This window comes from Gopherus flavomarginatus, chromosome 19 (genome assembly GCF_025201925.1).
Source record: "Gopherus flavomarginatus isolate rGopFla2 chromosome 19, rGopFla2.mat.asm, whole genome shotgun sequence".
In the NCBI taxonomy this organism is placed as follows: domain Eukaryota; kingdom Metazoa; phylum Chordata; order Testudines; family Testudinidae; genus Gopherus; species Gopherus flavomarginatus.
In genome coordinates, this window is record NC_066635.1 from 15,759,145 (window position 1) to 15,776,536 (window position 17,392).

The 17,392-nt window shown below is 45.4% G+C and overlaps 1 protein-coding gene across 4 annotated transcripts in view; it reads right to left on the bottom strand.

The window, feature by feature from the left end:
• The window catches only part of SGSM2 (small G protein signaling modulator 2), a 132,816-nt gene that overhangs the window by 96,294 nt on the left and 19,130 nt on the right, over positions 1-17,392 (bottom strand). For all 4 annotated transcript variants that reach the window (XM_050929145.1, XM_050929143.1, XM_050929144.1 and 1 more), the window contains exon 2: positions 11,165-11,240. In XM_050929145.1, the coding sequence (XP_050785102.1) occupies positions 11,165-11,240 (76 nt within the window). The remainder of the gene's footprint in view (positions 1-11,164; positions 11,241-17,392) is intronic.

The following is a 17,392-nucleotide window of genomic DNA, read 5'->3' on the forward strand; positions in this document are numbered from 1 at the left end:
AAGGGAACACCCATCACAAGGGATGCTATAAAGATCCCTGGAGCCTGCCCGGCTTCATTTTCTGAGGGCTTTTGAGAGAGCCTGTGTAATTATGGGTAAAATTCAGCTAAGTTGCAGAGGAGTCCTTGGAGACTCCTCCACACTGTCGAACGTAGCGTGGTGGCACCCTTGGATGGGGACCAAGGAACCCTGGGTGCCAGGGTACAGGGTTCCATGCCAACTCTGAATCTGCCTGAGTGGCATTAGGGCAGGATGTTGATGGAGTTTTGCTTGTGCAGGTCTAATGACGGAGGGCAACCAATGAGGGGGTGCAGAGGAACAGTGGCCGCTACAGAGTGGCTGTGTTGCCCTGGGTCAGGGTGTGTGCACGCATGTTCATCATCCCGCCTTAGGCCTGACAGCCGCATAGAGCCCGAGTAACTGGGATTGATACGGGATTTGAGAATATCTACTCCGGGAGGTTTTCCTCCAGAACAAAAACGTCAAACATGCTTTAAATAGCCTCATCTTCCCAGAAGGTACGGGCAACCCTATAACCACAAACCACCATGCACAGCCCAGCTCTTAAGAGCACTACCACAACAGACCAGTGAGTGCATAGATCAACAACGGATAACGGGGTGGGGGGAGCCTAAAGAGGTAAGAAACACATTTGGTTTCAAGGTTCCATGACCTTGTTATAGGCAGGAGCAGAAGTGGGGGAAGACACATCGTGCGTACAGTCTGACTGCTTTTATCTAATAGGTGTGTTTGAGACACTGGAGAGGCTGTTTAGAAATGGTGCATCCTCAGGGAATTTCCACTCTTGCGCTGCCAAGATTTATGAGATTTCAGGGCTTGCAGCCTCAAAGCCTGGTCCTTCCAGCTGCTGAGCTCCTGAGTGCACTGCATACCCCCCCTTGATGCTGCTGGCTGTCGGGAGATCTTAGCATCTTGCAGGATCACCCTTTAAGTGCCATCAGTGCAAGCTGCTTTTGGCTTTTCTCCACAGTTTGCCCTGTTCCCCACTTGGTGAACCTCTCTATCCTGGGTCCCTTCCAAGCACGGGGCACCACGGGGCTTTGCAAGGAAGAAGCTCAGGGGTTGAAAAGCAGGATGGGGCGGACAACAAGACCTGAGAACTCATGCGGGTTAGAACTGGGGACAGGGAGGGAACATAGTGAATTAGAGTCACCTCAGACTCTCACAAATATCTTCTGCAGGGAGTTGGCCTTCCTTGAGTTTCCTTTCGAGTTAAGCTTTTAAACGAACCAAACTTAAATCCCAACCACCAATATCCACCTGGTTCCCTGTCTCAACCCTGGGGAAGGGAGGGAGCTGGAGGCCATTTTGGTGCAAAGATATCTTTCAGCCCAGGATGTTTTCCAGCCTTTCTACAACCAGGAGGACAAGGTGATAGGCAGGCTCAGTTCCAGTGGGTTACTGGAAGCGTTCAGCAGGACGGGCCCTTGGCTGGAGTCCTTTGGAACAGAACCAGGCTGGCTCTGTTGCCATCATTTGTAGCTCTAACATAGCACATGAAGCACCAGTGCAATTTTAAAACATGGAACGAATCTCACAACCCCTTACTCGGTGCAAAGGGCAAATAGAGGCAACAAACTCAGGTCCTAAGGTAGTTTTATTGAAACCGTTTTACAGCTAATTTCATCTCAGGTACCACTAACTGCTCCTAATCTGCGGGACCTTCCTCCAACATGCTAACTTTGTTGTAACAAGGAATTTCACCGTAACATAGCTCACGTGTGGCAGTGGTAATTATGTTCAGTTATTCGCAGTGATAACCAGTGCTGCAGCCCAAATCCCAAGGAACATTTTCCTCTTTTACTCAGACTGACTTGGGGAAGCCAGTGGGATTTCTGCCTGAGTAAGGTCCACACGGTTTATGGCTATAAATCCCAGTATATACCATAAGTCAATGTGTAATTACCATTTAAAGGCACCAGCTTGGTTATTAAGCAAATCCAAGCCCTTTTTTCTATATATACACAGTGGCTGCAACAGCATCAAACGTGACGGCATTTAGCCCAGTAATAAGCCATTGATTCAGCTTGCTCTGCAACTAAGATGCTGCCAGTACAGAGACTGAGCCTTCAGATTCCAAATCTGTTCAACTGGGTTTAGAAATCAAGAGACAGACATAGTCAGTTTTCGCCAATCAAGCTCACAACGTGAAAGCAAGTTTGCTGCAGAAGGAAGCAAGCACAAAACTAACACAATAAGAAACAAACCAAGCTTAAAGGACTGCATGTCTCTGTGCTAACTGAGCCAGATCTTATCCGCTCAGCGTGATGCTTTAAAAGCTAACAGATGAAGGAATAAGACAACTGAATAAAATCTCCACAAGGCAGACAATGGAATGGAAGCTTCTGCTCCACCAAGTGAATATATTTGCTAAGAGTAAAGGTTTGTTCTGCCCACAAACGGAATATTTAAAGGCGGGAATATTTAAATCCAGGCTGATCATCTTGAAGGTCTCCACGCTGCTAACATTGATGCGGACAATCTTGAATTCGTTGTTAGTGAATGCAGAACACACTCTTCCTTTCTTTCCAAAATTACTATATAAAAAAGTAATAATAATTTTTGCAAGTTTGTAAATGAAGCAGGGCTAGAGATAAGATTTTCCAGCACAGGCAGAGCAACTCCGGAGGCCTGGTTAGGACCTACACTACCAAAAACCCCACACATTTAAACCTACAAACACTCAAGAAAAATCTCTCTGCCTAATAGGATTTGGATTACAGGACCAAACAGAGAACTAGATTTGAAGCCCCACCATGCTGGGCAGTGTACAAACATCTCCTCAGAGAGCTTTCAGCCTAGGGAGGTTTTCTTAATTCAGCTGCAAAAATGCTACTCAAACTTTCCAGCCTGACTCATTCCCCCGCCACGACATCCCACAATAGCTCCTGCCAGGGAAAGAGCTGTGGGTGGAGTAAATGCAAACAAACCCTCCTGTGCTGCCATTATTCATTTCTTCCCCACGAATGCAGCTCTGAAGCACTTCGCAGTTCGCTAGCGTGGCTTTTGCGTCCCTTTAAGAAACACTGTCCCTGTCCCGCTGTGCTCCTCCTCAGGCCACGTTACAGCATCAGTACAAAGCGTGCTGCTCTCGGAGAGCAAAGCTTTGAGTCATGTAACTGGAGGTCTGAAAATCCGATGTGCTTAAGGAAAAGGGACATCGCTGAGCTATAAATAGGTTTGAAAACATATACATCTAAGCCCAGCTTTTTCCACAACAGTGCCTGTGTCAGCGCTGGTTTTCCCTGTTAGTCAGATCACAGAGAAAATCACCACCAGCCACCTCCAAGTGGTATGGGATAGCTCCGTACTGAATAGCACCGAGGGGAAGGCAACCCAATCTCTGAGTTGAAATGTTGGCCGTGGGGAGCTGTCCCTTGTCCTGAATCACGGCATTTCCTTTAGTAACACACAGGAGAACAAACAGGAGGACTTGTGGCACCGTAGAGACTAACAAATTTAATTGAGCGTAAGCTTTCGTGGGCTACAGCCCACTTCATCAGATGCATTGAATGGAACATATATTGAGGAGATATATATACAAATACAGAGAGTATGAAAAGATGGGAGTTGTCTTACCAACTCTGAGGGGCACACAGACTCTCGTAGCCACTCAAGATCTAGGACGACTAGCAGCCTTGCAATTAGCACAGTGCATAATGGGGACCAAAAAGCAATCACGGCGCCTTTAGAGAGGCTCTTGCTAAGCCCAGCTTTGCAGGAGCGTAAAATGATTCACAAGTATTCTATTTTTATAAAAAGACTTGCGGCAAGTTACTCACATACTGAATTTTAAATAGAGGGAGAATAAATCTCCTGGAGAGAAAGACAGAGACAGACAGACAGATAGAGCTGGAAAACCCAGAGCAGGGCCCAGCCAGGCACTGTTTAGCCAAGTCTGCCGGAAACACTATGGTTTCTCTATTCAATTAGCTAAGGTGATATCAAAACATCCAGCTTCTCCTAGTCCCTGTACAGAGTTAATTATTATCTCTTCTTACATGCAAAGCAGCAGCCCCGCTTCAAGTCAGAATACTTTCTTAGGCTAATCAAGACTGCCTAGCAACAGCAAGCTGGCTAATGAAGAGTTACTCACTCCTTAGTCCCGACACATTATCACACACTGAGAACAAGAGCCCAGCTGGGGTTGGGGGACTGGCAGTGATGCTTAAATTTCAGATGAAGGGTTTATCAGCTGTTAACAGCTGCCTTTTCTCCCCCTTACGCAGACATTAACTGGCTAATATTTCTTTGCAATGCAGGAGTGAACTGGGTAGCATATAGTGCAGCCGGGATGGAAAATGAGAGACTGCTTGCGTATTTCATACTGATATCACGTGGCTTTAGCCCTTGCCATACCCCCTTCTATTTTAAAACACTATGTTGAGAAGTGACTGCACACAACCTTTCATGTTCCAGCCGAGATCAGAGCCATATTGCACCAGTGTTTCATGCCCCTTGTGATATTTGGCGCTAACCTTCCAGCTCTAGCTTCTGGAATCAGTGACAAACTTGGTCATGATTTCTAAAAAAAATTAAGCAAATTTCTAGCCCTCCTGACTGTGGAGAAAAGCAAACAAACGTGATCCAGATAAACCCTAACGCAAAAAAAAAAAAAAAACAACCTCAACTTTACCTTTCTAAATTTCATGATTGTTCAGGCCTGGCTCCTGGTTTTTTTAAATCCTTAGGCTTGGCAGTAGTGCTACTTGTGAGGTGCTGTACGTGCACATAGGCAGAAAAAGTCCCTCCCCTAGAAAACTTAAAATCTAAGGCCCTGATACCATGACGTGAAACAATGCAGACCACCCACTGAAGTCAGCAGAGGTCTGCCAGTGTGATACTCTTTGGAGGATCAGGATCTATGCTCAGAAGAAAGGTAAAGGAGGAGAAGGGAAGTATTTTTTATCCTGTCTTACAGATGAGGAACTAAAACAGTGTCTAATGGAGCCTCCATTTAAAAAATAAAGACAATTTTTTTTTAAATGCAGGCACCCACTAAGCAGAGCCTCAAAGAGCAACAGCTGCGAAGCCATCCACTCCAAAAGACGGTGCTATTGTGCATCAACCACAAACAACAAGGAGAAAGAGGTCCATAAAATAAGTAGTATGGGTTAGCTTGGTCCTACTAACTTGGCCAAGTGCAGGGAAGTAGTGGGTGGGTGGGCGGGGGCGGAAACAGGGAAAGGATTCATTCCTCTCTCACCAGCCACATTGGGGTTATCACATGGCAATTCCCAGTGCTTTGGGGAGTTGATGAAAGGAATTTCTCTCTCCCAATCCCCAGCACAAGGGGAGCCCAGGGAGGAATTTCTGAAGAGTGTGTCTGAGTCAGCTGTGTCTTACTCAGGTCCGTGCCTAACGGCACAATTTAGGCCTTAATAAATACTCTGCCACACGTGAAAAGCTGGCCAACTTTTTGACATAAGCATCTTCCGAAGGGCCAGACAGCTCTACCCAGTCATCACGAGTCATCAAACCTCAAAAAGGAGATGAGCCAACGTAACAAGCATCAGCACCATGTTAATAGCCCACCATCGCAGACACCGCACAGCAATCATTCCACTAAGAAGGTGAGCGAGAGGATCCGGCTGATTTTAAAAAGACAGCTCAGTCCAACCACAAGTTTTGAACAGCGCACACTGACCAGATTTAATCATCATCTTAGTTCCCGGGATCCCACAGGGATCAAAATATCAACTAAACCCTCACCCAGGGGATTAAATGTATCCAATGATGACTTTATATCATATACATACCATACAGATCTTCAATAACCATCTATGAAACAGACAAGAATGTGGGTCCCAGCATCAATGTATCCTTACAGAAGTTAGTCACACGGCTTTATGCAGTGCTTCCCAAACTGGTGTTTGTCAACCCCTGGGGGTTTGTGAAATGTTACAGGGTGTTCTCAGGAAAAAATTCCCTAATGGCGGACAGAGCTGTCCCTAGGATCCCAGGCATCATGGGGCCAGCAGCCTGGAGCCCCTGGACTTCCAAAAGCTAATCAGATCAAAGCAACCATATCTATCACGCTGAGGAGATTTCAACTTCAAGACTCCTTATAAGAAATGGAAAGAGAGGTGGATTATTTTTTTCTGTTTTTAAAATTAAATAGGCAGCTTGTATTATTTTTAAAATGATTATGAAGAACAAGTTTAAGCTTTGTTGTAACGTGAGTTGTTTGCCTGGACTGCTCAAGACCTGAATAATTGTGTAGGAGGAACTCTTTGATTTGGCTTCTTAAATACCTTCATGCTGTTTCACATCTGATACTCCTTGACAAAACATAGAAGTTTTGTCTTATAACAGGCTTATTCAAAGTGATACAAGCTATGAAAGCGAGATCTTGGAAGAGTGTTGCCGTTTTCATAACATAATAGAAATACTGCAATAATAAATAGTGTGTAATAAGCACGTCAGAAAAACAAATTTTATATTTCCAAGATCGCTGCTTTTATAATTTATACTCAGGTAAAGCAGAAAATCCCTGGAAAGATTCATTTTTAAGAGGGGGGTTCACGAGACTTGACATTATAGTGAAAGGGGTTCACAGGTTGTTAAAGTTTGGGAACCACTGGCTTAATGCATTACTGGAAGGTGCTCTGATACTGAGGCAGGTACAAAGACTGTAGGTACGTATCTGGCCACCATTACCACAGTATCTGAGCATCTCAGAATCTTTAATGTATTTATCCTCACAACACCCCTGGGAGGTATGGCAGTACTATTGGGAATAGGCAGCAGGATTAATTAATAGGCAGCAGGTTTAAAACAAATAAAAGGAAGTATTTCTTCACACAATGCACAGTCAACCTTTGCCAGGAACTCTTTGCCAGAGGAGGTTGTAAAGGCCAAGACCATAACAGGGTTAAAAAAGAACTAGGTAAATTCATGGAGGATAGGTCCATCAATGGCTATGAGCCATGATGGTGTCCCTAGCGTCTGTTTGCCAGAAGCTGGCAATGAGTAACAGGGGATAGATCACTTGATGATTCCCTGTTCTGTTCATTCCCTCTGGGGCATCTGAACTGACCACTGTCGGAAGACAGGATACTGGGCTAGACAGACCTTTCATATGACCCAGTAGGGCCATTCTTATGTAGTATGTAGCAGAACAGGGATTTGAACCTGGGTTTTCCAAGTCCCAGGCTAGTTCCCCAACAACTGGGCTATCCTTCCTATTAATACAGTATAAACATATAGTTATTATGGGGAATAATATATGCAACACAAACACTGTATCCCGTTCACTCATATTGCTACATCCTAAACGGGGGACACAATGTGTGATAAAGACCCCAAATTAGAGGGATACACCTATTATTCATGCCGGACATTGTGGGATTCCTTCCTGTAGTTTTCATCTCTTAATCATGAATTTGCCATCACAGAGAATTTCCAACGGAAGTCATTTTCAACAAGAAAGGCCAGGGGACCCTCAATGTGTGTGAAACGTAGGCCCTCTGTGACTGAAATGGATGAAGTCATTATATGCGAGGGGCATCTGAGAGGTCATGTACACAGAGCTGCAAAGCTCCCACCATCTCTATTTACCTAAATCCAATACGAGATTGAAGCCATTTTGCTAACTTAATCTCAACTGATAAATCCTCACAACGCCTCACAGTGGATTTAGGGCAGCATTTGACCTGCCAATTCTATGGCTGGGATTTTTAGTCGTCTTATGGAATTTTGTGGTACAATTTCCACTGAAATCCAATGGAAATTGGGCACTCAACTCCCTTTAGGTGCCTCGAGGGGGAGGAAAAAAATAAAATCAGTCCCATGCTGCGCCTGCAGGTCTGGAAATGTATACATCTGTTACCTGAAACCTGAGCAAATTTATCCTTGGCACATAATAACCATAGACACCCCAAGAAGCCACGTTTGCAGAGGAGAATCACCCTGTCTCATATGTTAATGGGCAGGCACAAAAGTGAGAGTGGGAATGAGAATCTTGCTTTCCAGACATGAAGCTGGAAGTGAAAAGAAATTGTGATCCTTAGCACTCTGCATTCAAGATCTGCCATCAATAGTTATTTCTTCAAACAACCCCATGGGCTTTGAAAGCCAGCTTCAGCTGCCACTATTTGAACTTCTGCACCACTCTCAATAGTTGGTTAGATATTTTTAACCACAGGACCTGAGTACCATGAAATCCGAGAGAGGAATTTAGATGGATAATCTCCATAGGCTAGCGAGTATCTCCCATGGCTAAAGCTGATCGCACGTCAAAGAGTATTTAAAGTATCAGTAGAGGGGAGGCAAGGATTTATGGGCAGACATTCCTTTGCAATTTAAATAAGTTTTAATTCCCAGCAAAGTGTGGTCAGTGTAGGGGGGTGCGGGTCTGGGGCAGAGGGTGTATCCAATACTGGTGAATAGTGCCAGATTTTTGCAAGTGTGGGCTGGATATTCAAAAGAGCCCAGCAACAGCACCCATTTTAGCCACTTAAATGAAGGGACCAGAGTTTATCACCCCACAACTCATCTTCTCAATGGGAGTTGAGCTCTTTTGAGAAGCTGGCCGTGCAATTCCATTTATCCACCAGCACAGGCAGTGTAAGTTTCACCCACCGCCACAGGCATGGACCTCAACCCAAACCTGAAGCAACCACTCTCCAGAGGCGAGAGGGGAGTTTTATCTCAGTACTCATTCAAAACTTTGACATCCCTGCTGAGGGGGCAGGAGTTTTTCCTGGCCCTTGTTACGCATGGGGTTAACTACAGCTTTCTCCCCCTCTGCTCAGGCGCCTTTGGGAAGACTGCCATCCATACCCATAGGAGTGAGATGGTCATTATGCTGAGGAGTCTTCCTGATCATGTTAAACTATTTTTTTATTGTAAACTCTTGCCTTTAATTCTCAAGAACAGAGGACAAGTTCATGGAGGATACTCCATCAATAACTATTAGCCAAGATGCTCTGGGTGCCCCATAACCTCTAACTGCCAGAAGCTGGGACTGGGCGACAGGGGATGGATCACTCGATAACTGCCCTGCTCTGTTCATTCCCTCTGAATTATCTGGCATTGGCCAACGTCAGAGGACAGGATACTAGACTAGACGGAGCATAGGCCTGACCCAGTATGGCCGTTTTTATGTTCTTGAGGAAGAATCTCCAATGGGACAAAGCATGTGTCTAAGTGTCTGCCTTTGATCATGACCAGCTGCACAAATACATCATGTATAGAATACTGCACTTGGCAAACACTGCCGTGAAAAGTAAAATGTACCAAAGAAGATTTGAAACATCCTGTAGCCAAATGGATGGCGTAGGCATCAAAAACCCTACCTGATTTTTACGATTTCTGTTCTTGAAAGACCACGCCCTTTGGAAAGGCATTTTGGGTGAGACTCTTCCATCCTTATTCAAATCGAATAGCACCTTATTCTTCAAATAGTGCCAGTGAAGCCAGTGGAACTACTCATGGATGAAGGTACTTCTTATTGGGAATATAGGTGGCTGAATCAGACCCTTTCCTGCAGCGGGAGGATCACAGAGAGTGATCACCCCTCAACGCTGAACTTTGATACTCCCAAGTGCGTCAAAGAATTTTAAATATCTCAACTTGCTTGCCAATATTGACACCTCTTTGTTGACTAGCACTTTTCTCAGCTCAGATAATTGTAGCTATGGTCAGTATCTCTTTCTGGTTTTCAGGAACTAGCTCAATGCCATTATGTTTGGGTCTGTAACACGGAAAGGGAGGCTGACACCCTCGCCATGCACAATTCTGAATGGAAATCTCTCATCTTCCACCACCTCTTGGAAAAAGTTAAGTCCCTTCAAACTTTTCAAATGCATCTTGGCTATAACACAGCTAGAATCAACAGTGTTATGACAAGGCTTAATTTGACCCAGAGGAACTCTAAATGAGAAGGTATTAAAATTACTCTGTGGGAGCCTTGATTAGGTTTCATAGGTCCATTTTTAATTACGCACATGTGTGCTGTGTTCATGAGGGACGGTGCAAGATGGCAAAGAGCAGTCAAAGGTGGTAATTAAAGTGTTTTCACCCAGCCCAGGCTACCTATTCATTAAGTTAGTCAGTTTTGCCGGGAAAATCGATGTTAGCAATGCAAAGAGGAATGAGTCTTCCAAAGGAGGAACTTTAGATGGAAAATCAATGTACCCTTCCAATTAGAGAGCTCTGTGACCTGAAGCATGTGGCTTGATGCATACTATTGTGTGTCACTTTTAGACGCGGACAACTGCGTTACATATACAAAAGGTCAAGAGTGAAATTTTCAAAGTTGCCCAGGAGATTTGAACACCCTGGAAATGGATGGAAAATGGACATCCAAATCTCACAGGTGCAAAAATATCACCCAGGACAAAGCTGTAAGAGTCCTGGTTATTAGTACAGATACAACTCCCTAGCTATCCCAATCTCTCAAAACCCAGAGGGTCATTTTTCAAGGTACCTACTAAACTCTCTTCACAGCCTACTTCTAAGAAAGCGAGGCTGCTTACAGACAATATTTAGCCCACATCTAGCATTTTGTACTCTCAAAGCACTGAACAAGCAGGCCGTCTTCATAGCAGTCGTATGAAGGGGAGGTGGCTATCCCGATTTTAATGATGGAGAAACTAGCACACACAGGTTAAATGGCTTGTCCAAGAATTATTTCCTGTTCCCAGACCTCTGCTCAGCCCACTAACCCACATTGCCGCCTCCAGGAATGCTCTGATTATTGGGGGCCTCACTGTGCTAGGCACAGTACAAACGTATAGCGAAGAGATCACCTCTGCCCCCAAGAGTTTACAATCTAAATAGACAACTCAGACAAAGGATGGGGAGATAGGGAAAGAGAGAGAAGTGACTTGCGGTGGGAATAGAATGAAGATTTTTCTCAGTCCAACCCCAGAGCCCCATGCACTGGACCACGCCACCTCTCAGATACTGGGATATGTAATCATTGTCATGAGAACATAAAAGGAGCTAAATGTGAGGTAGCTGGGTGGAGGAAGGGGCTGAATTCTGAATTTCCTAACTTCTGTAACTTTCAGATCTCTGCTTTCGCAATGCAACAGTGGTGCACTTACACTCACCAGGGAACAAACATTGATTTTATAAGGAAATTAAGAAGACAGACAACCGGTTAGCTGCACTAGTTTGCAAATGGATTATTTACCACATAAGGCGATGATGTGACTGCTGTCTTCATGCACAAATTTCCTGGTGACAGCTTCTTCCATTATCTGTTTTACCTGAAAGAAAAGACAAAGCATATTGATAGGGAGATTTTACATGTCGGTTCCATCAGCTCTGTGGAAGGAGAGTCTGAGGCAGATAATTTCCCCTTTTGCTCCCCTCCAAATTCAGACCTTTACGTTTACCTGAATTGTTTGTGCTTTTGTTACTCCACTCATCACTCCAGGGTTCATTTCTATGCCTCAGTACAACTGAAATGCCCTGAAATGCACCACCCTGGCTACATATCAGCAGCAAGCAAGGAGGCAGGACAGACTAAGAAGGCAGGTGCGGTCCTGCAGAGGTGTTGTGGATATAACCAACTTAGACTACGGAATACGGTTCCTCGGTGGTATCACTGCACCGCGGAACTAAACACAATCTTCAGCCTGGCTCCTTAGGTTAGTGAATGACAGGAACGCAGGCCAATGAGCAGCTTCTTACTACATCATCACGCTACATGAAGACATCGGCTAGCAGCATATTTGTATTAGATACAATGGTGGCTTCTTCTGTGGCTTGCTGGCAGTCAGAAGACCATTAGCAGTGACTGGGACGCTAAGGGTTAACAACCCCACACTGATCTCTTGTGCTCGTGCTCCTCACCGTGCTCCTCACCGGAATACAGAAGGAGGATGGCCCAGTGACTAGGACTAGCCTTGGCGTTGGGAACCCAGGTTAAGCTCCCTGCTCAGCCACAGCTTGACAACTCACTGAGGGGACAGGTCTACGCTGGACTCCACTCCCTCTTGTGTTTACCAAGCTCCAGGCACGGACAGCTGTGCAAACCCACCAAAAGCAGGTGTTGCTGAGAGCTCCATCTGCAAACAATGAAGTAGCAGAGATGCAACTGAGAGCAGTGCTTGGCCTCTGGAGCCTTTATTACAACAGACAACGTATGAAGAAGAAAAGGACTCAGCTTGACTCTCAGATCCCAGGTTGAGTTAGCATGGCTGTGAAGTTAGAAGAGACTTTTTTTTTTTTTAAATAATCACATTCCTTAGGGAAGCCACTGAGAGACCAACACGGGACTCGTGATTCTGTTTGTATCAATCCTCGTCGAAGAGGAGAAACACACTTAAAAATGTCCAGTGGGTCCCTCGGAAGGTAAAGTCCTTAATGCAAGTTTCAATGTACTGCACAAACCCTTTGGAATGACGCATACATTTGCCTTCCTGTGCATAGCTACTTCAGTTCATTAAATGAGATAATTCTACCCTTGTTTCTCTCCACTGGGCGCATTCTGCTGTTATTCAAACCCACAGACTCTCCCAGTGCTATAATGAGACAAGCATCCTCAGAGAGGTTTCCAGTGACCTTTCAAGCGAATTAGGCAGAGAGAAAAACCCAAGATCAGGCTGATTGCAAAAGGCTTATGGTGAGGGTGCGAGGCAGTGACATTTCGTAGCAATAGCTCAGACAAATGCTTCCTGACACCAGATCTCTTTGCGGGTGGGTTGAATCGACAGAAGCAAGTCTATTTTCAAGGGAGGCATGCAGGGTTTCAACTGTGCAGCTCCCACAGATTCAGAAAAAAACAAACAAACAAACAAAAAACAGGTGCTGCAAAGCAAACACCCACACACGCTGCTTTGAAATTCTTTCCTTCAGATCTGTTAAAAACAGATTCAGGAGAAGATTTCATTCTAAATGCAGGGAGTTTGAAATAAAGTGATAAAGCAGGGTAACATTTGTTCATGGCTACATACATACATAAAATCTTATGTGTATACATACAAGGGAGGCAGCATGGCCTAATGGATAGAGCACTAGACTGGGACTAAGGACACCTGGGTTCTATTCCCATTAGCCTGCTGGGTGAGCTTGGGAAAGTCCCTCCTCATGCCTCAGTTTCCCCCTCTGTAGAGAAGTCCCTCTTTTATAAAGTGCTTTGAGGTCTATCCATGGAAAGCCCTATATGAGAGCTAAGTATTACTATATACTGACAAAGGTAAACATATGGAATGGAAAACTTGTTTACGTGTTGCTATAGTGCCGTGTAGTCTTATTGCTTGCACTAGGATAGCACCTAGAGGCTGGCACTGAAACCAGGGCCTCTTTGTGCTGTGGAAACACAGAGTAGCTGACAGGCTCTGCCCCAAAGACCTTCCAGTCTCAACAGAGATGATGAACAGTGGATTAAAGCATTATCATCATCTCCATTTTAGAGAAGAGAAACTGAGGCTCCCGGTGATTCAGCGATTGCTCGAGGCCATGCGGGGAGTCTGCCACAGAATTCAACCCAGATCTCCCGAGTCCTCGTCTAATGCATTAACCACAGCACCATCCTTTTTCAGTGTAAACAGCCATATGGGAGAGTTAAATGGGCAAGACCACCTCCAGTCAGCGCCTTTAATATTATACCCCGGTCGCCTTTTATTTATGTATTCCTACTACTTTACACATACTTATGCTTCTATCCCCATGTGAACAATTCCTCCCCTTAACAGCCAGGCAGCAACCCATAATTTCCTCTTAAGTACATCTCACTTCACTTCTAGGAGGTGCAATCACCTTCCACGTATTCAAAGAGTCATAAAACCACTTATCTGCCATTATTGCTCGAAGGCGAAAAGGGATGAAATGGTTTAATGATAGGCCTTCATGTCTGCCGGAACATATGTTAGCTCGCTTAAATGCCAGTAACAAAAAGAGGAAGATTTCAGGTCAGAAAAACCTGATGTCACCAGGGATCGGAAATCTGGATTTTTAGACCCAAGGAAGAGGTGCTGTTCTGCTCAGCACCCTGGCAACCAACTCAAACTCCTCTTTGTTTTTGGAGTCTGAAAAAACGGAGCTTTTGCTGTTTGTTCTGATTCTGTCCCCTCCCTTTCTCACTGTATCTCAAAGCCATACACAATACCACAGGTGTCCGTCTATTCCTGGAACTCCAGGTCAGCCAAGCCTCCCCCATTTCCCAGATTGGGGCAAGGACTGGCTCTTTGTTATGAATTTGTACAGCACCTAGCACAATGGGGTTCTGGTCCCTGACTGGGGCTACTAAATGCTACCACAATACCACTGATAAACAACATGCTACGGGAAGCCAGTATAGAGGCGCTGTGACTTCTACAACAGAAGTTTGTTTCCAGCACTGCAAAACTTTCCAGCAAATAAGCTATGCAGAGAACACACATGTTCCTGTCCTCCCCTCTGTGAGTGAGGAATAATCTGTTAACCATGGCAGGAGAGGAGCGGCCATTAACACAGCTCAAGGTCAGCATCTCAGCTTTGGAGGGAAAAAGATCGCTCCTGGGTCAAGCAAAAAATTAAACTCAGCTTTGATGTGAGGCTTGTTCTTGGCGGCAATGTCAGACTAATTTTACAACTGATTAAATTGACCTTCTGCCTGGAGGAGCCGGATTCTACCAGGAAAGAAACATTTTGCCTGCACTGGGCTAGGGGTATCTTGGCGGGGGGGGAGAAGGTTTGAGAGGAGGAAGAGAAATGCAGGTCAGCTAGGTACTGGGAGGTTCCTGAACGCTGGGCTTATAAAACGCAGAGGTGATGTAGCATACACCAGAGGATTAGAATCTATAGATTTATCATCATTAGCTGTATTGCGGTAGTGCCAAGAAGTCCCAGCCATGGACCCAGACTCCATTGTGCTAGGCACGGTACAAGTACAGACCAAAAAGACGGCCCCAACCCCAGAGAACGGACAAGCTACAAAGCACCTTCCTTAATCCAACATGTGTTTTGGAGAGCATAATCTCTTTGGAGCAAGGACTTTTTCTGGGTTTATAGCGCTACCCATGCGCTCAGCACGAAGACAAAAATAATCCCAAATCCAACAGGATCAGAGCTGGTTACCTGCTCTGAACAATACGGAAAGAATATCTATCTAGACAGGTGGACGAAGCAGATCTCACTGTCATTTGCAAGCAATTTAGGCCCAGAACCTCAAATGTATTGAGGTTCCTAACTTCCATGGATTCTTGACCCTTTGGGAAGCTAGGCATTTTTTCTCTCTTCAAAATGATGCCTGTCTCATTCTCTCTCTCTCTCTCTAAGGTGCTCCTCTACCCCTTATCACTACAGCATCAGAGTGCCTCACAATCTTTAATGTATTTATCCTCACAACATCCTTGTGAGGCAGGAAGTGCTATGTGGGGAGCTGAAGCAGAGAAAGGCTAAGTGACTTGACCAAGGTGTCACACACAGTCTGTAGCAGAGCAGAGACTTGACTCCTGGTCTCCTAAGTCCCAGGCTGGTGCCTTAACCAATGGACATGCCGTTCAATAGGCAGGAGATGCCTGTAGCCAAACAGTTCCGGGATCCAAAATAAAGAGCACAGATGGTGACGGCAAATGAGGAGAAATCTCAGAGATTCTAACTGTGCTCATTGAAGGGACACGCTGCTATGAAGTAATGGCCTGGTTTAGCAGGGAAAAGTGTGAGCCAAGGTGACAGTGGCAGCCTGGGTAAATCCCTGAACACCTCTCCCTCAGCAGCCCTCCTCATATCAAGGGGATAACATTCATTTGGCTAGCAGGGGTGTGAGCGGGGGTGCTGGCACGATTTGTATAGTGGGGGTGCTGAAAGCCAGAACCAACCCGTAAATGCTGTATATCATGGAAACCACTTCAAGCCCGGGGGTGCGGCACCCCTACTTTCAGGAGCTCTGGGATGACACATGCTGTGTGAGTGCTAAGCAGGAACAGAGACATGGAAAACCAGAACTCATGCAGGGAGGACATGTGTACAAATTCTGTGCTTTTCCTCTGAAACCATCCACTCACTCCCTAGGGACACCAGCAACCTGGGGCCAACATCACACTGCGACCGGACAGAAGAACAACCAGGAGCATACAGAAGGCACCAGGCCATTCAAGACCTCATGGGGTCCCCATACGATAAAAAGCCATATTGCAACACATAGTGGGATAGATTTACTAGGCTGTCTTGCAGCATGTCCATCCCCTTCCCACCCAGCCACAACCTGACGTGTTGGAGAAAGACAAGGGGGTGGGAAAGGCAAACAGCACAACAAGAAAGAGTCAAAAACGATTGACTCCTTGATGCATTGCTAATCCGGAGCTGCAGCTCTGTGCTTTATCCTGAAGTGCTTCATGTACACACAGCAGATTCTGCTCCGCGTCCAGACACCGCTCGTCCCACAGGCTGCATAAGGGAACGGGAACCTATAATTCCATCTGCTCTCCTATCTAACCCACAACGGCTTCCTCAATCTACCGCTGCTGGCTGAAGCACATCTGCCTTGTTATACTCATTTATCACACGCAAACTCAATCCCCCCTAATGATGCAGAGTGCCGGATCGGTTAGGCCTGTTCTAGAGACAAATCCCCAGTAACTACTGGTTTTGCTCCTTTCTGAATTGTAATTAACGAGCAACGACCCACTCCCCAAATAAAGCCAAGACAGATTTCATCACAAAAAAGGTGGCCCCACTGTGGTAGAAGACTTAACCACCCATCACCCCCTTCTCAACCCACACACTGGAATAGTATCTTTTTTAACCCACAAATAATTTTCCTACCCAGTTGGAATCTAAGGCTCCTACTAAAAAGAGAAGAGCATATGCTCCCCTTCTCCCTCTGCTGAAACAAAACCATCACATGGGGCTGCTGATGAAAGCAGACGAGTGATTAGTCACCAGCCCAATCAGCAGCATTTCATAAAAGCAGCCATGCTGGGTCAGACCAAAGGTCCATCTAGCCCAGTATCCTGTCTTCCAACAGTGACCAATGCCAGGTGCCCCCGAGGGAATGAACGGAACAGGAAATCATCAAGTGATCCATCCTCTGTCGCCAATTCCCAGCTTCTGGCAAACAGAGGCTAGGGACACCATCCCTGCCCATCTTGGCTAATAGCCATTGATGGACCTGACCTCCATGAACTTATCTAGTTCTTTTTTGAACTCTGTTATAGTCTTGGCCTTCAAAACATCCTCTGGTCAGGAGTTCCACAGGCTGACTGTGTGATGTGTGAAAAAAAATACTTCCTTTTGTTTGTTTTAAACCTGCTGCTTATTAATTTCATTTGGCAACCCCTAGATCTTGTGTTAGGAGGAGTAAATAAAACTTCCTCATTTACTTTCGCCACATGAGTCACGATTTTATAGACCCCTATCATATTCCCCCCTTGATCGTCTCTTTTCCAAGCTGAAAAGTCCCGGTCTTATCAATCTCCTCTATTTATTTATT